The sequence below is a fragment of the Hibiscus syriacus genome, unplaced genomic scaffold (assembly GCF_006381635.1).
Source record: "Hibiscus syriacus cultivar Baekdansim isolate YM2019G1 unplaced genomic scaffold, ASM638163v2 tig00113725_pilon, whole genome shotgun sequence".
NCBI lineage: Eukaryota > Viridiplantae > Streptophyta > Magnoliopsida > Malvales > Malvaceae > Hibiscus > Hibiscus syriacus.
The window spans coordinates 13,499,777-13,521,735 of record NW_024063471.1 but is presented as its reverse complement, the minus strand read 5'-3'; the positions used below and the strand labels follow the sequence as shown (position 1 = coordinate 13,521,735).

General features: G+C 32.9%; 1 protein-coding gene and 1 long non-coding RNA gene across 2 annotated transcripts; one reads left to right on the top strand and one right to left on the bottom strand.

Moving 5' to 3' along the window:
• Positions 1 to 428: 428 nt before the first annotated feature.
• LOC120187382 lies at positions 429 to 19,433 on the top strand. The gene is made up of 3 exons (XR_005522284.1): positions 429 to 439; positions 9,723 to 9,728; positions 19,264 to 19,433. It is a non-coding gene; the product is annotated as an uncharacterized LOC120187382 (long non-coding RNA).
• On the bottom strand, positions 18,820 to 21,283 carry LOC120187381 (mitochondrial import inner membrane translocase subunit TIM14-1). The gene is made up of 3 exons (XM_039191112.1): positions 21,185 to 21,283; positions 19,549 to 19,727; positions 18,820 to 19,240 (listed from the first exon to the last, which is right to left on the bottom strand). Exons 1-3 carry the CDS (start codon positions 21,185 to 21,187, stop codon positions 19,084 to 19,086), a joined length of 339 nt encoding a protein of 112 aa, XP_039047043.1. The 5' UTR covers positions 21,188 to 21,283; the 3' UTR covers positions 18,820 to 19,083.
• Positions 21,284 to 21,959: the final 676 nt, after the last annotated feature.

Here is a 21,959-nt window from a genome sequence, read left to right as displayed (position 1 = left end):
GATGTCATTGCTGATGTATCTCCTTCTGTGATAGAATCGAGCAAGAAGTTGATGCTGATCCAACTCCTTCTGTGATGGATTTAAGCGAAATAAAAATGTCGATCCACCTCCTTCTGTGATGGAATCGAACTAGATGTTGGTGGTGATCTACCTCCTTCTGTGATAGAATCGAGAAAAAAGTTAATATTGATCCAACTCCTTATGTGCTGGATGAAAATGTCAATCCACCTCCTTCTATGATGGAATTGAACGAGATGTTGGTGCTGATCTACCTCCTTCTGTGATAGAATCGAGCAAAAAGTTGAACAAGTTCTTCTCATTATGAACTTCTTCTCCTTCATCAGATAAGTTTTTCTCATTCGGAACTCTCTACTGGAAATGTTGATGCAAGGTTGAACAAGTTCCTCTCATTATGAACTTCTTCTTCCTCATCGGATGAGTTCTTCCCATTATGAACTTTCCATCAGTAATGTTGATCAGTTTATATTCTCCTTGAAATTTTAAAACCTGCAAAAGATTATCATGTGTCAGTAATAATTGTGTTTGAAGTACCCAAAGGTATTGACCAAAAGGTACTCAAATTTTGTTGAGATCCATTTCTTTCAATGGTGAAAAATATGGGTTAATTCTCTTAGTCTTGAAATGAAATCTTTGTTGACTTTGGAATTCTTGTCATGTATTCAACATCTGGATGAAAATGAATAAGAAACATGTTCTAAGAGAAGCTCTTTCGAGTGATATAAAATTTCTTGTTTCAAGGGAAAATTGTCTCAAGCGAGACGAAGTTGGTTTTAAGGAAAACCATCTCAAGTGTGGTACATTTTATTGTTTCAAGGGAAAACTGTCTCAGGAAGACAAAACTTGTTTCAAGGGAAACTATCTCAAGGGAGACAAAACTTGTTTAAAGGGAAACTGTCTCAAGGGAGAAAAATTATTTTTCAAGGGAAACTGTCTCAAGAGAGTCAAAATTTGTTTCAAGGGAAACATTCTCAAGAGAGACAAAACTCTCTTAAAGGGAAACTGTCTCAAGAGAGACACAACTTGTTTCAAAGGAAACTGTCTCAAGAGAGACAACATTTGTTTCAAGGGAAACGTTCTCAAAGTTTATGTTTCAAGAGAAACTGTCTCAAGAGAGACAAAACTCGTTTCAAGGGAAACGATTTCAAAGTTTATATGTTTCAAGGGAGACTGTCTCAAGAGAGACAAAATTTGTTTCAAGGGAAATTGTCTCAAGAGAGACAAAACTCGTTTCAAGGGAAACTATCTCAAGTGAGACAAAATTAGTTTCAAGGGAAACAGTCTCAAAGGTGATGGAGAGTCTGCTTGTTCCTGAATGTTAAGGAAATCCTTTCAGAAGATCTGATCGTTGACTTAAGGAAGTCAAATCTGTGGATGGCATTGCTCTTTCAGGTTGAAGATATATGGTCATTTCTGAGCTTTTATTTCCTGAAAGATCAAAATGATGTATTTATGACTGCCTATCTTGTATGTTTTCGGGTGTCATGATGCAATTTATTTGATGTGTTATTGAATTTTTCCTAAGAGAGGGGAAATCAAAGTTTTTATTGCAAATGGTGATGAATGTTTGATACAAAGATGCAAATTCATGTGTGTGTAATGCATGTTTTTATTTATTAATAACAGTGAAAAGGTGCTCATGCAATCTTGGTTCTCTTCTTGATATGCTCGTCTTCATTCCTCTCATACCATGGTGTATCATCGTATTTCTTTGCAAAAATATGCTTTTCTCACTCCCTAACATTACAATTTTTTGCCCTAATTTCTGATTCTGAGCTTTTAGGTCTGAGGGACCACTGTCAATTTCCAGGCTAAACTCTCTACAAAGATTGTCCTGTTTGAAAATGTTTTCTTTCTTTTTATTTTCAAAATATGGAAAGTTCGTTTAAGAAAATGTCATTCTTTTAGGCTCAATTTTGAAGCAAATCTCAGAACATGAGTTCAGTAAATATCAAGAGAATCAACAACTCTTTTAATCTTTCAAAGTTATACCTCTTTGACAAGTGTCAAAATTGATGAGTTGGTTTCAAGTTAGCTCCCTTAAGTTTCTAAGGTTTCAATCATCGAAATGTCATCTCTTCTTAGGTCCTTGTTAACCTTATGACATGTCCCTCTTCTTTGGCTTGGCATTTTAATCGGATGCGGACAAAATGACACAACCAACATAATCAATTACTAGACTTTCTAGAACACTTCTATTTCGATTCTCTGAAATCTTTCATTTGTTCAAGCTTTATAGACTTCCTTTAACAAAGCTAGTGCAGGGACATCAGTCTAAACCTAAAATTCCAGCGTGCTTGTGTGATGTTGACTATAACAAGTGTTCCCCAATTACCTTAATCCATTGTATATACCTTATAATCGCCCTCATTAGGCTACCTGAAGGGTTCGACTTATCACAAGATCTTTGACTTGATAATTACAGTGGAGCAAACACCGAACTGCCGAGTATCTGAATAACGTCATGGTTGGAATACAATCTATTCAGAAAGTCAGGGATTTTGATTTTCCTCTATAACCAACTGTTTTAATGGAATAGCTCAGCTTTATTGTGTAATCTATTGTAATAATTTATTATTTTTTTTAGTATTCAGATTTAAAATTTCTTAAGCTCATCGAGAAGAACCTGTTATATTCTAGGTGTCCTTGATTGTCAGGAAATCTCACATTTAGAGTTTAGTTCCCAAACAACTGACCTAAACTAAATTCATCTATTCCACTATTCTATTTGTGAAGATTAGGATCATCACTGAACGTCTTCAATAGAAGTGTAGTCTAGGCTATTTTTACAATGTCATACACAAGAGATGCCCTATGTTATCTGCTCCTATTCATACATGAATGCCAAGCCTCTTAATTGTTTCCTCATGAGAGGAGAAGGCTATAGTGGTCCTTGCAAGAGAAGGGTATGGGGTGGTTTATTTCTATAGTATGATCAAGGGGTCCTTGTTTTGCTGGGATTCAATCTTGTCATTTGTCAAAGATATACAACCTCAATTATTAAAGAGCTTTTAATTAAGATGATATTCAAGGAATTTCAAGATTAAAATTTGCTCATTGCTCATTTCCTAAGAAGGAAACATTTTACTTAAAATGTTCAAACATCAAGTAACTTACAAACATTAAACACAGGAAAAAGAAAAACAAGCTCAAACAAGACAATATACGAGTGCGTCGAAAATTTGTAGTGGCTACGTTGGTTTTCCGCGTTTTGCATCAGAATGCCCCATTATTCATCAAATATCCATGCCCCTAAATTGATTAAATTATAAACCTTGTGCTTCAGTGCCCCACAATTCTCAATGAGGTGCCTTGATCTTCACATGGCGATTGCATCACGTCCATAGCTTTCAATTTTTTCTAGGAATGAATGAGGTGACTTCATCTTACCTCAAAAATTTTACCACAAGACTCTCCGCGAGTTACTCTCGGGATTTGTGAATAGTGCACATGTTGAGATGCAATGTATACCATATAATGCACAATGTGTATATATTAATGCAAAGATGCAAAGATGAACATGCAAATGCAAAGATGCAAAAAATAGGAGTACAAAATGTGAGATGCAAATACAATAAGGAATTGACCCCAAAATAATTGTTACCTCAACCGGTAGATATCTGGCTCCTCTCCTTGGTAGTTAGACTCCCTCTTGACGTTACTCAATCTACGTGGAGCATCTTCAAAATCCTACCGATCCAGTAAAAGGACCTTCTAAATGATCAGTTATTTAGAGATCAATACCTTTGAATGATATGTCATGTTCATGCAAAAATGCAATAAGAGCAGATAAAAGGAAACCAATGTTAGTAGAAACAAAACAGAAAGAATCAAGTTAGTTGAAATGATTAGTACATAAATTTAATCTTAGCATAAATAATATGACTCAAAGTTGAGACTGAAAAATAAAACATACAAAGAAAATTAATATTCCTAACTGCATATGTTCTAGTTCTTCTAAGCTATCCACATGGTTCTAGCGTGGTAGGCTTAATAAATTCTTTATATAAGGATGGGTTCTAGCAAAGGGTTCCCAAGTCATCTTTACTACCTGCTAAGGTTGCCCCCGATTCTGGCCCATTACAGACTTATGAATCGGGTTCAGCTCAGGGGATCACACTACTAAAAGCGTACCTCGGATATGATAATCGGATAGGCAACTTAGGGTGCTTTCCAGAGATACTTTGTCAGACCCACACAAGAAAGCCCAATGTTTCTCGTGAGGTGTGAAGTTTCTCTCTACTTAGGTAAACCAGGATTGAGCTCAGGTTTAAAGCTATGATATGAAACAATCCTAAAACTTTTAGAGAAGTGTAAGCATTAATCAGAGAGAAAATATTTTTTTTTGAAATAATATAATGAACCGCATTTACGCTCGGGGGCGAATGTTATCGGTCTCGATAAACATAATGCAGTTTTGAAAAGGATATCGACTTATTTAGTGAATTACCAGTAGTCACCCCTTAGCATGATCACGGGAGATATACTATTAATTCTTTAATAAGTGAACAGTGCCTTAGATTTATAAAAATAATGCGATCAAGGAAAATTTTATTTATCCTATTTAATCTAAAGTAAATTAGGGTTTTTTCTAACTTACGGTGACAAATTATGAAAATTAAAGACCTAAGAGCTTAAATCTAAAACGCAAGCTCTAATATTAATCCTATTTGATTATGTCAATATTAAGAGTCTAATCTAAGTTCAGGGACTAAAAAGTTAAGGTTTAAAGTATAGAGTTCTAAAAGACTTAAAAGAATAAGGACCTAAAATTACAACTTCTAAAGTTAGGGGGCTAATTAAAAATCTAATTAATCTAAGTTATTAAACTTAAAGTTTTTTAGAAAATATTAATTATTAAATAAGTTTAAAATTCGAACAATCGATTCGAGTAATCGAGCACCTATTGCGAAAACTCAACTCGAACTGCTCCCTAATTAAGACTAGTGTGAAATCCTAATTTCTAAGCTTGATTTGAATATTAATTTAATTTAAAACTAAAACTAAGAAATAAAGCTATAACATATCAAAACAAATAATAAACTTAAATAAAATAAAATAAAAACAATAAAAACAATAAAAAAAACATCATAGAATAAAATAAAATAAATAAAATAAGTACAAGAACCTAATTGCATAAATGTTAAATCACCAAACTAAAATTAAACATGCAAAGGGACTAAATTAAAATAAATTAAAAATTAAAGCTTAATTCAAAATAAAATAAAATAAAATGACTAAAATAACAGTAGCTAAATAAAAGTTAGTAACTAAATCAGAAATAAACAGTGACCAAAATGCAAAAGTTAAAATAACAGTAGCTAAATCAGAAATTAACAGTGACTAAATTAAAATAAAACATAACATAATAATAAAAATTCAATAAATTAGAAATGAAAGGTATAGTGACCAAAATGTAAAAATACGATAAAGTTTTGGGGAAAAAACAATTAATAAACCAAAAATATAAACCATGCATATAAGAAAGGTAAAATACTAATTTTGGTCCCTAAAGGTGACCACAATACAAAATGCACGCAAATATCATGGATTTAAAACGAAATTTACCCCTAAATTCCTTCTATAAATAACAAACGTTTTTTTTTTTCATTTTTTGTTTTTTTAAAAAAAAGTAGAGATAGGATTCCTCCTCTCTCTAGGAATCCGGACGGTTACTGGTGGCTGTTGGCCACCAAATTTTCAGTGCTTGTTCGTCTCATCGCGTTGTTCACTGATATGGGCTCCGTTTCGTCAGGGGATGCTCCGATCATTGTGAAATGGCCAAAGACCTCTCGACTTTCCCAGGCTCCGACCTTTGTCGTCTGCCATTAGATCGGGCCCAAATTTTAGTTTGTTGTTCCCCTCCTCGAGACGCTCCTTCTTACCGTTCGGATCGGCTATCCGACCATCCGAACACTGGAAAGGTTCCGACAAAACGGTAAAATGCCCTTTTTCCCTTTTTTGTTATTTTTTATGTTTCAAAAGGTAATAAAATATAAAATAAAACTTAAATACCAAAAAAATCTTTGAATTTTTTCCTACTTTTCTTGATTTTCCAATGGGAATGGAACCCCCACGAAAACCCAAAAAGAAAGAAAAAAAGAAAGGAAAAGCAAAGCCCGAAAATGGAGCCAAATTACAGAGAAAACAAAAGTAAAAAAACTTTTTTTTTTGCATTCAATTTTCGGGGAAAATACCTTCTCTTAGATACATGGGGTTGGGGTATTAATAACCCTAACTACTAAATAGTATATATTTGTTTTTACAAAAGCGATTTTTTTCATTCCACTTTCGGCGAAAAAACGAGTGTAATTGATACATGAGTGGTTGGGCACTTATTCCTGCAGGAAATATGGGATGGTGGGGTGGGTGAAAGATAGTGGTAGGGTATGGTGGATAAAAAATGGTGCTTACAGTAAAAACTTTGGAAATCGCTTTCTTACTTTTCAAAAATTTCATTTTTTGAAAACATTAAATGAGAAACTTTGGAAATCGTTTTCTCATTTTTCAAATTCACGTGAAAATATCTTGCCCGAAGGTCTTACAGATGGCACGAAGAACTTATCATCTTGCTCGAAAGACTGACAGATGACCCGAAGGATTTAATCATCATGCTCGAAAGACTTACTGATGGCCCGAAGGACTTACTAATTTGTGAAATAGTTTACTGGGTAAGAAATTTTGGAAATCGCTTTCTTACTTTTCAAAAATTTCATTTTCTGAAAATACTAAATGAGAAACTTTGGAAATTGCTTTCTCATTTTTCGAAAATCATGTGGAAAACATCTGACCAGAAGGTCTTACGAATGGCCCAAATGACTTATCATCTCACTCCAAAGACTGGCAGATGACCTGAAGGATTTAATCATCATGCTTGAAAGAGTTAGTGATGGCTGGAATGACTTACTAATTTGGGAAATAGTTTACTGTGTAAGAAACTTTGGGAATCACTTTCTTACTTTTCAATAATTTCATTTTCTGAAAATATTAAATGAGAAACTTTGGAAATCGCTTTCTCATTTTTCAAATTCATGTGAAAACATCCTACCCGAAGGTCTTACGGATGGTCGAAGGACTTATCATCTCACTCGAAAGACTTGCAGATGACCCGAAGGATTTAATCATCATGCTCGAAAGACTTACTGATGGCCTGAAGGACTTACTAATTTGGGAAATAGTTTACTGGTAAGAAACTTTGGAAATCACTTTCTTAATTTTCAAAAATTTCAATTTATGAAAAACTAAATGAGAAACTTTGGAAATCGCTTTCTCATTTTTCAAATTCATGTGAAAACATCATACCCGAAGGTCTTACGAACGGTCTGAAGGACTTATCATCTTGCTTGAAATACTTATAGATGACCTGAAGGATTTAATCATCATGCTCGAAAGACTTACTGATGGCTTGAAGGACTTACTAAGTAAGAAACTTTGGAAATCATTTTCTTACTTTTGAAAAATTTCATTTTCAGAAAAGATTTAAATGAGAAACTTTGAAAATCGCATTCTCATTTTTCAAATTCATGTGAAAACATCCTACCCGAAGATCTTACGGATGGCCTAAAGGACGTATCATCTTGCTCGAAAGACTTACAGATGACCCGAATGATTTAATCATCGTGCTTGAAAGACTTACTGATGGATCGAATGACTTAGTAAGTAAGAACCATTGGAAATCGTTTTCTTACTTTTCAAAAATTTCATTTTCAGAAAAGATTTAAATGAGAAACTTTGGAAATCGTTTTCTTATTTTTCAAAATAACTTAATTATTGGGTAACATGCCCCACTTCAAAGTAATACTTCTTCTGTAGATTAGCCCCCTGTTCTTTAGGTTCTGCCTCTATAAACATGATTCCTTGTATTTGAGGTTTGAATTCTACCTTTCACTTGTTAAGATTTTGACATCATGAATCTTCTCTTTTCATTGGAAGGTCTGTAAAAACAATGCGTTTATGTGTGAAACACGTATGCAATTAAATGTGTCAATGTAATTCATTTTCTTTTATGCAAATGATGTTTTCATGAATGCATAAATGTTGATTCAATTTTCATTTGACTCCAAAGTGGAGAACTCGGTCTTCTTCCACTTGATCACTCCTCTCCGAGGTGTTCTCAGGATATCAATGTAGCAACATGTAATTTCAAGCTTGCATCTTTGAAGAGCCATCTGATCATCTTATGACTTTTGCATATTCTTTGGCTCTCATCAGCATTATACTCCCAGAAGAATTGTTTCATGAATTCTTACTGTAGTTAGTAATATGATCTCGATGCCCCTTTCTGTCCTTGGCTCGAATGCGCTATCAGAGTTTTTCTTGGGACTCTACCGTTAATCGATGCTCGACTAGTTTTCCTTACAAGGTAAGTTCTGCTCAAATTCATGTTCTTCCTATGACACTCCAAGTTGTGAGTCTTATTCTCAATGTCTTCTTGGTCTTAATCATATCATCTCAACATGATCTGGATTTCTGTTCAAGCACCAAAGTGGGTATTTTCATGACCCATCCCTAATTGAGTGCCAAAATTTCATCCTTGATTAGTCTCACTCTTGCATTTTACAATGAGCTAGGATATGTTCCCTTTTTTTAAATAAGGTGATCATCTACTTCTCGGCGGGTTACTGACAACGTCACAAAGAAGTGTTACAAGTTTTATCCTCTATCATTTCTGATCTCTCATACTATTTGCTTTCAAGATTGTGGAATACTTCATTATTCTATCATCGCTTATTCTTTTTTCTCCAATAGAGATAGAATAGGCCTCACCTGCTTCAAGGACCTTTCATATTTGAGATTGTCCTGTTTGAAAATATTTTTCTCCTTTCTTTTATTTTAGAAATCAAATAATGAAAGAATTTTGTAAAGTATTACTCCTTAATTCAGGCTCACAATTGAAGCAAACCACAAACATGAGTTTACATAATATCAAAAGAATCAACAACTCTTTTAATATTTTCGAAGTTATAGCTCTTTGACAAGTGTCAAAATTGATGAGTTGGATGGCTTTCCTCTTTTCCAAGGTTTTAGTCATCGAAGATGTCTTTTCTTCATTGGTCATTGTGAACATTATAACATGCCCCTCTTTTTTGGCTTGGTATTTTAACCGGATGAGAACAAAATGACACAACTACCATATTCAATTACTAGACTTTCTAGAATAATTATATTCCAGTTCTCTGAAATACTCCATTTGTTCAAGCTTCACAGACTTCCTTAGCAAAAGTAGTGCAGGGACATCAATCTAAATATAAAATTCATGATTGCTTGTGTGAGGGGTTTACTATAACAGGTGTTCCTCAACTCCCTTAGTCCACTTTACTGAAACTTGTTATTAGATAAATTTAATTTAATTTGTCATTGTTTGGCTAGCTGAATTAGATTTATTGTAATTGCCTTTATTGGGCTAGCTGAAGGGTTCATCTCAACACAAATTCTTTGACTTGAAAATTACAGTGTAGCAAACACCTAATTGCCAAGTACCCGAGCAATGTCATGGTTTGAATGGAATTTATTCATAAAGTCGGGGCTTTTGAGTTTCCTCTATAATCAATTGCTTTAGTGGAATAGCTCATCTTTATTGTATAATCTATAGTAATAATAAGTCTATTAACTTTTTGAGTATTCATTTTAGAATTTCTTAAGCTCATCAAGAAGAACTTGTTATAGTCTTAATGTCTTTGATAGATAAACAATCTCATATTTAGAGTTCAGTTCCCAAACAACTAACCTATACTAAATCCATCCACTCCACCATTTCATTTGTGAAGACTAGGATCATCATTGAACGTCTTCAACAGAAGTGTAGTCTAGTCAGTTTTGCAATGTCATACACAAGAGATGCCCCATGTTGTCCGCTCCTATGCATACTTGAATACCAAGCCTCTTGTTCATTTCCTTATGAGAGAAGAAGGCTATATTGGTCCCTGCAAGAGAAGGGTATGGTGTTCGAATATATCTTCTGGGGTAAGGTCGAGGGTCCTTGTTTTATCAGTTTTCAATCTTGTCACTTTGTCAAATATTTATAACTCTAATCATTTAAAGAGTTTTTAATTCAATTAATATTCGCAGAACTGCAAGATTGCAAATTTGAACCAATGCTCATCATCTTTAAAGTAGCACAAATTTATTTAAATATCCTTACAAAAAAGTTCAGAAATAACAAAAAAAAACAAATTCAAACAAGATACTGCAAATGGAATAAAGCTCCATGATGAATGAAATGATCTCTTCCTAATTAGGATGCCCCATTACTCATCATACGTGTAGGTTCTTAACTGGATATTCAGGGTTGTTAAAAAATAATGCCCCATTTGCTCATTAAAAGAACCATGTCTACAAATCAATCAGATCATGTAACTTGCTCTTCGGTATCCGACAGTTCTTAATGGCATGCCCCAAGCATCATATCCCTGGCTCTCCAATCTTCTCTAGGAATGAATGTGGTGGCCTCAATTTACCTTCAATATTTCTGTCACAATATTCTCCGCAAGTTACCACTTGGATCCATGATTAATACATGTTAAAATGCAATGTATATTATGCAATGTATATTATGCAATGTATGATGTATATACGTGAATGTAAAGAGGCAAAATGCACATACGAATGCAAAAATACATAAATGATAATGTAAAATGTGCTATACAAATGCATGTATATAAAAGGTGTCATTCCAGAGTGACCATCTTAAAACAATTTTCATTGAACACAATGGTTTAGGTATATCAAACAAATTTTACATACAAGGGATAACCTTAACTCCTAACTTCTGTAATTCTTTCAAAAGCTAAGTTAACTTCCACTCATACTCAGGTGTTGAGTTGTCAATCTGCTTTAATTCACTTGTAAAACCAGCTAAATCAATCAAGTTGTGATCCATTTTACTTGCTTTGATTATAATTTCTTTCATGACATCTTCTTTTTCTTTTATCTTATGTGTCAACTCTTGGAGATGTAGACAATGATGTTCATTTTTCCTTACAAGAAAGTCTTGTGGTTACGAAGTTCTCGTGCAATATCTCCATAATCATCTACAATCTTCATCAATGTCTTGTTCCTGGCTCTAGTGGTTTCTAGCTCAGCATCAGTCTCACGCTTGTGGCACTGATATGAAGCTTCCATGTTGGCTATAGCCATATTTAACATCTGATTTTTGGCTTGACATATTCCCAAATCAATAACGGCTGTAATGCGCCTTTCTTCTGTGATCAATAAATCATAAGAGAACTTCTTGGCTCAACCTTCATGCATCTTACAATTCTTTCTCCATTGTTTAACATCGATTTTCAGCTTAGTGACCCATGTTGTCCAGTCTTCTGGGGTATTTCCTATACCAGCATTTTTAAAGGGTTAACTGACCCTTTGAAAACCATCACGCATAGCTTCCATCTCTCTATTCAGTTTATCACTTTCACTTCTCAAATGACGAACTTTAACTTCGTACTTTAGCAAATCTTCTTCCTCCTGGATGTCCCCCCACTAATACCCTTAACTTTGAATACTTTTGGTTCTAACTTAACATGACAATCAGTTACCAAACTAGGCCAATCTTTCATCTTGGACTCCAATATTCCATGATCCAAAAGATGTTGGACTCGATGCTTGAAGGTGGTGCAATTCTCAATGGAATTTCCTTGAGCTCCGGCATGATATCCACAACGAACATTGATGTCATACCAATTTAGATATGGAGGTTGCCAAGATTTTACATAATACGAGGCCACGTCTCAGGCTTCTAAAAGCTTATCATACAACTCCTTATATGATATAAGGATATAATCAAAATGAGGACCATTTCTGAATTTGATTGAATTGGAGTCTACAGGTTTATTCCCTCTGACGTTGGAAGTAGGCTCTCATGCACCAACGAGTTCTGATTGCATTATTTCTTTTCATCTTTCTAAACTTCCACCGTTGTCACCATTTCCTTGGTGTCTCCCAAAAACTTGTTGATACAAATGATGATTGTACTTGATTTTTTAGATCGGCTAGAATCAACTCGTTCTAAAGTAATCCCTTGTGTATTTGACACCGCTGGATTATTTTAATCGATCTCTTTCTTTCTTTTTGCAGAAGTCTCTTTTCCTTTGGCCAAAGAATTTATTTCTATCCATCATCTTGGACATTTTCTCCCTCATGTCTCTTATCTCCTTTTGCTCTTTGTCGGACATACGATATTTGGGTGCACAACTATCCACTATTCTCGGAGATTCCTCAAGATGCCATTCCCTAGCTATGTTATAGTCTACTTGATCATGAAACCCTTTGTCCATCATGAAAACCATTTAGTCTGATTACCACTCACAAATCAAAACCTATGAAAAATGTTATGATCATGCGATGTAAGTATAAAATAAACAACACAAAAAATAAATTAATACAAATAAGATAACAAAGTGACAATAATTATTATAAAATCAATAATAACAAAATAAATTAATTAATGAGCTAATGCGAAACAAAAATGAAAATGCAAATGCACAAGTCATTAATTCTAAAAGCGACCACCATAGAACAACCTTCATCAGACCATAAGTGCTCCTTACACTAGACAATCGAGCTTTATTTTCTTCATTTACTCGATCTAGGCCTTCCTCACGATTTGTTGTTTGTCTTTATAGTTGTTGGACTTCTCAAAAATGTTGATTCACATTTCTTCATTTTACTTCCCTTACTATGATTGTCTGATCTCTAGACTTCCTTTTTATGGGATTCTCCAAGAGGAAGGTGGCCTTAATATCTTGCGAAGGATCTTCTCATTCTTGATTGAATTATCAACTGGCTATTTGATACCATTTTGTCCTTTGTTCATTTGACATGATTATTCGATTGACTTTGAGCTTCTCTCTCGTCAATCAACTTTGTTTGTAAGTTGTCGCCCTTACGGAGTTGAGTATCTAGTTATGAAACTCTTATGTCGATATGAAATCCTTCTGATTTGAGCAATCACTTGTGACTTAACACCTTGTTTGATTATGATGTGAAAATGCAAATGCAATCATAAGGCAGATAAAAATACGATAAAATAAAAGAATTTGAAATATCACTTAACCAAAAAGCAGAAGAAATATTTACGAAATGAAAAGATCCTACCAACATGGTATATACCCTGACAGTTCTACACATCATGTTTTCTACCCCATGCTTCATTCAACATATAAATCCTAACCTCGTGTCATCTAGTTCACATGCTTGTTTGAAAAAAATGAACCTAATCACAAACTCTTCTAATTCTCATGCTTTTTGCCAAATAAATAAATAGATTCAAGGAAAAGGTTAGAGTGAGTTTCCCCTTTTTGACTTTTGAAGAACCACAGACAGAGATTCAATATGAAACACACAGAAATTCGGTATTACTAACAGGGTCCTCGAATTGTCCATTGCTGGTGCCCCCTTGGACCTGCCAGACCCTCAATCCTCGCCCATTATAGGTTTAAATGGGTCGAGTTTAATTCGACAGGATGCATTTCCCTATGTCCATGAGAGGAAATTTAATGTTTCGCTTGTAAACACAAGGCATATGTACCCCAGAGGTTACTTGCCCATGAGGAGAAAAATAATTTTTCTCACGTAAGCGTAGCGTTCACCCCTACCTAATGGGATATAGCACAGTAAGAAGGCTCTAAATACTCGAACAATTATAGTGTGAATGGGAATAAACTCACAATCCTTTACCTCGATACAAAAACCAACAGACTAAAACAAAAGTAAAAATCTGAAACAAATAAATCACACGTTAGTACAACTAATAAATAAAAATATATATGATGCTACGCAAACAAAACCTGAGGATCAAAATTTAAATGTCATTCAAATTTACCATTTTCAACTACAAAGATGACATATAATAGATTACGGACTGACCCTCTAAGGTCCCCAGCGGAGTCGCCAAGTTGTCGGAACGGTCCTTAAGCTTTTTAAGGCTATGGCTGGGAGCGATCCATCTTAATCTTGGGGAAAAGGTTGGGTTTCAAAATAAAACAAATAAATATTTTCGGAGTCGCCATTAACCTTTTGGTTAGGTAGGTCGAATACCTAAAAATACCTTTTAAAATAATTTTTAAAAAAAATTAATTTTAAAAGATAAAAAATGATCCGCGTTTAACCAGAAATTCGTTTTGAAAAGAGTTCGGGAGTCGATTACGTGTGGGGAAGGATTAGCACCCCCACAACGCCCGAAATCGGTACCTAAGCGATTATATGTCATCTAAATATTGAAATTGGCAAATTCGAATAACATTTAAATTATGATCATTTTTTAGAAAAATATCAGGGTTGTTATTTTGCAAGAATAATTCTCGAAATACCTTCCTTGTCAGTTAAAGGGGCACTTCTATGGATTCTCCATACAAAATAATATTGCCCAAGCTTTAGATAGAATACATATATTAAATATATTAAAACAAATATTATTTCATTCGAATATAAAATGCATTATCTTGTTCGAACAATTCTTGGAAACACACTCTTTGTCAGTTAAGGCACATTTCTATAAATTCCTCGAGTAAAATAGTATTTGAAAATATTACAACTAGCGGGAATTTAACAAATATATAAATGATGGACCAAAATAATAGAAATGTTAACTTTAGGGATTAAAATATACAACCAACAAAAAATAAAGGCAACCATTGTAGATATTTCACAATCCAAGCACTAAAATCGTAAATACACCAACTTTAATCATTCAAGACCAAAATTAAAATTATTGAAGTAAGGCACTCGAATTAAAAATAATCACAAAGATAAAATAATAAGCATAAAGTGACTAAAATGAAATAAAACTAAAAATAATAACCACCAAATCATAATCAATTGGTGACTAAAATGCATAAATTAAAGATTTCATATTCTAAACTATAATAGAATAACAAACATAATCAATCAGTGGATAAAATGAATAAAAATAAAAATCAATGATTAAATTCAAATAAACTAAAATAATAAAAATGACTAAATTAAACTAATCACAAATTATAACACAAAATTAAAGAAATAAAATAAACAGATGACTAATGACTGAAATGGGAAAACACGCATAAACTAGAGGGACCTGGGGAAAATAAACCAAAAAGTTAGTGCTGAGAAATAAAAAGGTAAAATCACTAAATCAGTCCCTAAATATTAAAAAAAATTAAACAATCACTACGCATGACTAAAATGCAAAACACGCATAAAGGTATAGGGACCAAACAACAATTAAACCAAAAATATATAACATGAATCAGAAAAGGGTAAACTACAAAAATGATCCCTACAGGTGACCATTTTGCAAAAACACGGCAAACTTAGAGGGACCTAAGTGCAATTTCCCCTAAAGTTTTCTATAAATATCAACCTTTTTCTTTTTTTTATTATTATTATTTTTATTTTTAATCTTTTAAATTATTTTTAGAGAGAGAGAGTCTCCATTTTCTCTAAAAAATCTGTAGGTCATCGTTCGACGACTGTAGCCGTCATCGGTGGCCGTTGGCCACCAAATTCCAATTGGAGATCCATCTCGACCTCAATGTCTCCGATTTGGGATTGGTTTCGCGAGAATCGACTCCAATATCCACGAATCTAGCCGAAACCTTTCAGTTTTCCTCTCTCCGATCCGTCGACGTCTGCTCTTGGATCGCCGTCATTTTGGAGTATGTTGCTCATCATTTGTTCCTCCACATCTTCACCATTCGGGTACTCGATCGAATCCCATAACTTTGGCAATGTACCTTGGCCGAAGGTAGAACTCCTCTCATTTTTTATTTCTTTTTTTTGTTCGTTCTTGGTTTTGCATTGTTTCATAAGAAAAAAAAAGTTGCTTTTGTATCAAAATAGGAAAAGGAATTAAAAACATTGCTTGAACTTTTTTTGTTGTTTTAATTCTTTTCTTTTGAAAAATCCCAAAAGGGAAATTTTACATTACTTCCTTCAAATCTAGTTCCCCCTCCTCTTTACATTGTTTGGAAACCGAGGGCCCCTATTTTTCCCGAGACCCTCTTTTCCATTTTTTTCTCAAAATCGAATACCCCTACCGAAAAAAAACCCCCTATTATCTCTCCAAATCCCCCAAATCAAAGACCCCTCTCGTTGTTACTAGAAAAATCGAGACCTTCTCTCTGCTCAAAACCAAAATCGAGAGCCCCTGTTTTTTCTGAGACCCACTATCCTCATTTTCGTTCGATGCCTCCTCTCTCTATTACATGTTAGAATAAATAAAAATGGATGATTTGTTAGATTGTTGCAGTGGTTGATTGACAAGGAATGGTGGCGTATTGCAAGGTATAGGTGTTGGTAGTGATACAGGATGACAGGGCATGGGGCTTCACGTGGGTGATGTGATTGCACAGTGATGGCTGGCAGCAGTAACTGGGTCCGGGTCTAGTCGATTGAAATGGGTCGAGTTTGGGGTTGTTTTTTGTAAACCTTGTAATTTGGGTCTGATAGGGCCTGTTTGTAATTTGGACCCAGGTGGGCTCATTGTACTGGTCTGCAAAGGAAATAAACATTAATAATAATAATAATAATAACAACAACAACAAGTCTGGACAAAAACGGGTGTCGACGGAACGAATTGTGATAGCTATTAACGGCATATCGTTTCTCTTTTCACGAAAAGTTATAATTATGATAGATCAAGTGTTGTTTGGTATCAAAATACTTTGTCTCCATGAGAAGGTAGAACAAAAAGAAATAAAGTTCACAAGATGCTTTAACCTACCATAAGTATGAGCCCAACAATTTGTACTTTCACATTAATAATAAAAAGATTTATTTTCTTACTTTTTTTATCACTTTTGTCATTTTATAATGCTGCTTATGTTGAGTTTAAATACTATATCTCGTCCAGGTCCTCAATCTTGATCATGACTATATATATATTTATTATCGCGATCACATTTGTTAAAGTGGTATTTATTTTTCTGTTATAAGATGCCATATTCGCTTCAAGGAATTAAGTATAGTTAGTAGGACAAGACTTTTGATTTTTCATTGATTGTTTATTATTTTATTCAGCTACAAGAAGATAAAATATTAATTTATTTCATCTTTTCCACTTAAATTGTCTCTTATTAACTTGTTTTTATCAACAAAAAAAAATTAACTTTAACTTATTATTATTTAAAATTTATTATTCATAAAATTATAAAAAAATATTTTAGAAACATTTAATCAAGTAATATTGAAAGTATATATTTAATGAAATTTTAAATTTTTTAAAAATAATTAAAATAACCATAGTTAAAAATTTAAAAATTTGACATTCAAAAATTTAATAAAAGACATTTTTTTATGAGACGGAAACATTATAATCTTTTCTAAAACTCTTTTTAAGATATTGCGTATAAAAGACGACATTATTAGTAAGAATATTGAAGTATGCAAAACAAATATATATTCATCTGTAATATCCTAACTACATAAATTTCAATTAAGAAATAATTCTATATACATTGGACATTGGACATTATATAAACAGAATTACTGGAAATTAAAATTATTAAACTCTTCTTGGATAACAAATAAATGGTTTGAATACATATAATAGGATAACGTATAAATGATTTGAATAGGTTTTATTAAATGATAAGTATGAATATAATTTTTAATAGTCTGAATAATTATAAGATAATATATTTTTAGAATTCTTTTTAATATATTGAGAACACACATCATGTAGACATTGTTGGTCGAATTCAAAATCTCAATGAAAAATCAATATGTTCTTTTACCATTAAGTCCACTTGATGAATTCTTTTCAAAATTTTCAAAAACTTCTTTGACAACATATCACGGTATTTTTAAATACAAATTCGAATCAAATATTTATAACAATATTTAATATATACATTATACTCCTCTTTCAGATTTTAATTTATTTAATAATAATAATAAATAAATAAATATAATTTATAATAAATTTAGACTAATTTCTTTAATAAACTCGTCAAACATTAATTTCATTTACATATTTTATGTTAGGTACAGTGATCTATGTTTATCATATGTCACAAATTTACTTTGTAATTTCGAATGAAAAACATATAGTAGAGAATAATAAGGAAACATACCAGACTGCCTCTCTCGTTCTTTATTGACCCGTGCAACAATTTGGATGAGAATGTTGTCCATGATAAATATAATCTTCGATATAAATGAATATTTTAAATAGTTCATACTGATGATTTGTTGTGAAAAAGGAAAATCAGAATAAGAATAAAAGGAAATTTTGTATTGTTATCTTAATATTAAGCCTTTATAAATCTTTCCAACCCTTATATTTATAGTTATAAGGAATAGATGTAATATATAAATTGCTAATAAATATCGAATAACTGATAATAATAATAATATATATATCATAATGTTATCTTATATATAAAGATAGATATTGATGTACATAAATATTCATAACAAAACACGAACTTTATGACCTCAACGGTAAAGGAATTGATATTATTTCTTAAGGTCTCTGGTTTGGACACCACAAATACTAGGGATGTGAACGTCTAATGTCAAATAGTTTAAAATTATTTTTGAAGAGATACTACATTGTATTTACCCAGAATAATCAATAACAAAATTATTAAGTTTTTTAGACTTATTTTTATATTTTTATTTTCTCCTTTTAAAATTCTATTCAATTAAAATATAGAAAAAAAAAGTTCTGATATTTGTTTGAAAAATTGACATTTTTTTTCAAAGTTCTTTTCAATTTTTAAAGGTTTTCTCTTTATTTCTAATGATTTTCTGGCGTGATACATTTCTAGAGTTTGTAGTTCTATGTTAATCTTAAACACTTGTTGCGGATTAGCCATATACTTTCTTGAAACCCCGACGAATTCAGATCCCATTCAACTAAAATTAATGAAAAATCGTAAACACTTGAAGATTAACCAAAGAATTTCTTAACAACAATTCCCATACGAACTAAATTCAGCAAGGCAGGCAAAAAATAACAGAGCTGCAAAAGCCTTGGCAAGTATAAATTCCCAAAAAGACGATAGTTTTGAAGGGGGATGAAAAGGGTATTCTTGCAGATTATTGAGACTCAAAACGCAGTTTTATTCAAAATCCAGTTAGGATTTAAAATGCAGATCCACTGCCCTTTGTCTTCCCAAGCATCACATCTTTAGCTTCGTTGATTTTCGAGGCAAGGTAATGGCTACCACCTGCATCGGGATGGTTCGCAACCATTACTTTCCTATGCGCTTCCTTCACCTTGTCCGGTGTCGCATTCTCCCTGTTAAAAGCATACACTATGAGTCAATGTGCCTTTCATGTATGCTCAAGAATCTGAAATCATTATACTAGCTCCCAGATAGACATTACCAATATATCACATATTCATAATATATGATTGTTTTACGATCAATGTTGAATAATCCGAAATCCCCAATATTTTTGGGGATGAAGTTCATAAATGCATCATTCATGTATGCTCAAGAATCCAAAAGCATAACATTAGCTCTTAGATGTATATTAACAATATATAATAGATCCATAATATAAAATTGCCTTACTTCAGGATAGAAGTGGAACAAAGCTTACCGAACACCAAGGATCAATGCGGCTTCTCTTCTCGTCATCGTAGGTTGAAAACCACCATCGTAAAATTTCCGTACTCTAGGTTTTGGTGGTCTTGTCTTAAATGCTTGCCAAGCCAGGATTCCATATCTACCGGCAAGAGCTGCTGTAGCAACAGCAAATCCAGCCAAAAATGGTGTAGCCTGATGAACGTCTAGAAATTCATTAATTAAAAGGCTATAATATATAGTATTTAATTGGTTTAAACAACAAAAGAAACAATTGATCCTCCATTGCAGCTAAATTTTAGTTCAACAGGTTATCACTCAGAATAAGCAGTTCCTGAAAGTCGCATTGTGTTCTACTAAGTTTTCATCTATGTTTTCCATATTCTTCATTTTGCCTAAAATATTCAGGTCACAAACCCGTATCTGATGCTCACCGCTCAAGTCCAGGTAACACAGCTTTTCAATGCCAACAAGCTATTAACTCCTCCATAAGTCATCTTTTTACTAATTCTTGAAGGCTCACGCACAGCTCTGATAGAACTGACCAAAAGCCATAAAAGAAAAGTTGCCTTCACTCTTCATTTTTTGTTAAGTATCCGTGTCCAATGCATATTTAGATATGAGCATGAGGATATGATCCTCCAAATACATGAAAAACTTTAAATATACATATATACACCCATACCAAACACATTTTCATTTTTAGCACTCACACATATTCAAGAGTCATAGCATAACCAAGAGACCTAAACTTCTTAGCATGAAATTGAAAAATTGACAATGAAAATAAAATCTCTCTCATGTACTTCAAAACATAAGCTGAGACTGAACCTTCCCTTCATTCTTTCTCACATGTACTACAACAGCCAAATCCCAACATCGTTAATCAAATGGCACACTTCTATCCTACAATCAAAGCGGCTTTTGCCTGAATATAGATTTCATCAGCATTGGATTCGTGAAAATGTTTTGAACTATGGATAAAACAAATGATTATCTTGCAACCTATGCTATTCCAAATCCAAAGTGAGCAAGAGTGTTGGAAACATGTATTGTTTCAACATGGATGATAAGCTCAATTATTCGAAGTTATATATATATATATTGCATCCCGTCTTTCGTACCCATATACTTGTATAAGAAAAGTAAAGAGTGAGAGAAACAAAGTACACAAACTAGGAAAATCTCCGTATGCTTAAAACTTAGAAATCAAAAAGGTCCATTGTGCTATCTTCAGAACAAAAAAACAACTTAAACCCTACAATTTCACCCAAAATAAAACATAACAAAAAAATAGCATTACACCAATCTTTTCTCACTGAGCTAATCCTTTCTTTAAGGTAAATTGAGCTAAATCATTTCAATCAACAAGAAAACTGAACAATAACATTTTCTATTGAAAAAAGAAATCATTTATGTTAGGAAGCTACATAGCATCCATAGTGAAATATAATTCCTTAAAACGGTGAAATTTATGAACTTGCATAACCAAAATTCAAGATTTAATTAGATACAAAAAAATACGCGCGAAGAAAGTTCAAATAAAAACTAAAAAATGGCAAAAAGAAAATATAAACCACAGGAAAATGGGAAAATAAATACGAAAATTGAAATGGTATAAGAAAAGGAATACTATGAGATTTAGAATTTACCATTTCTTTTATGGGATCTCGGTTCAACCTCAATAATCAAAAGACTTCCAAATTTCATTAAACAAACAGGGAAAAATTGTAGAATCCAGCTTCGGCTTCCAGCTTCCAGCTTCCAGCTTCTGTCGTGAAACCAGACAACGAGTTTTTGTTTTGATACTTGAGCTTTAGGATTGTTTTATATCGGCTACACTCTTAACCTTTTTAATAGTTGAAGTCAGCCCATCCAGTCTGAACTTTGTGAAATGTGGCCATTACAAAAACAAATGTGGTAAACAACAGTGTTGATATCTTATTTTTTAGCCTGCTGGATTTTACTCACTTATTTTAAAAACGTTTGGTTTTGATCACTTTTATTTTTGGTCTTCTTATTTTGGTCACTGAGCCGTTAACTCCCGTTATTTTACTAACGTGCCACATTAATAAAAGTAGTTAAATTTTAATTCAATTGTTGAATTTTAGACGAAATATTAATTTGACCTTAAATTTTATATAAAATATTAATCCAACACTTAAACTTTATATAGAATATCAAATTGATCAATGAATACAGTTAAAGTTCATGTCACTGGCCGCTACTCATCACATTTGTTGGTCACCATCGGTTGTTCATTATCACTGGTCACTATCGACCGTCAGCATCTATGACTATTGGATCTCAAAATTGTCACATCCCAAAATTTTGGGGTTGAATTTTTCTTAATGGTAAGGGATTAAATTGCAAAAAATTAAAGATTAGGTTGCAAATTAAAAAAAGAATTAAAAAAATAAAAGACTA

What these genes read in the sequence shown, in the direction of transcription:
- LOC120187381 (XM_039191112.1), bottom strand. An exon ending in GCATTGATCCTTGGTGTTCG is followed by an intron (nt 19,241 to 19,548) that starts GTAAGCTTTGTT and finishes TGCTTTTAACAG; the next exon opens with GGAGAATGCGACACCGGACA.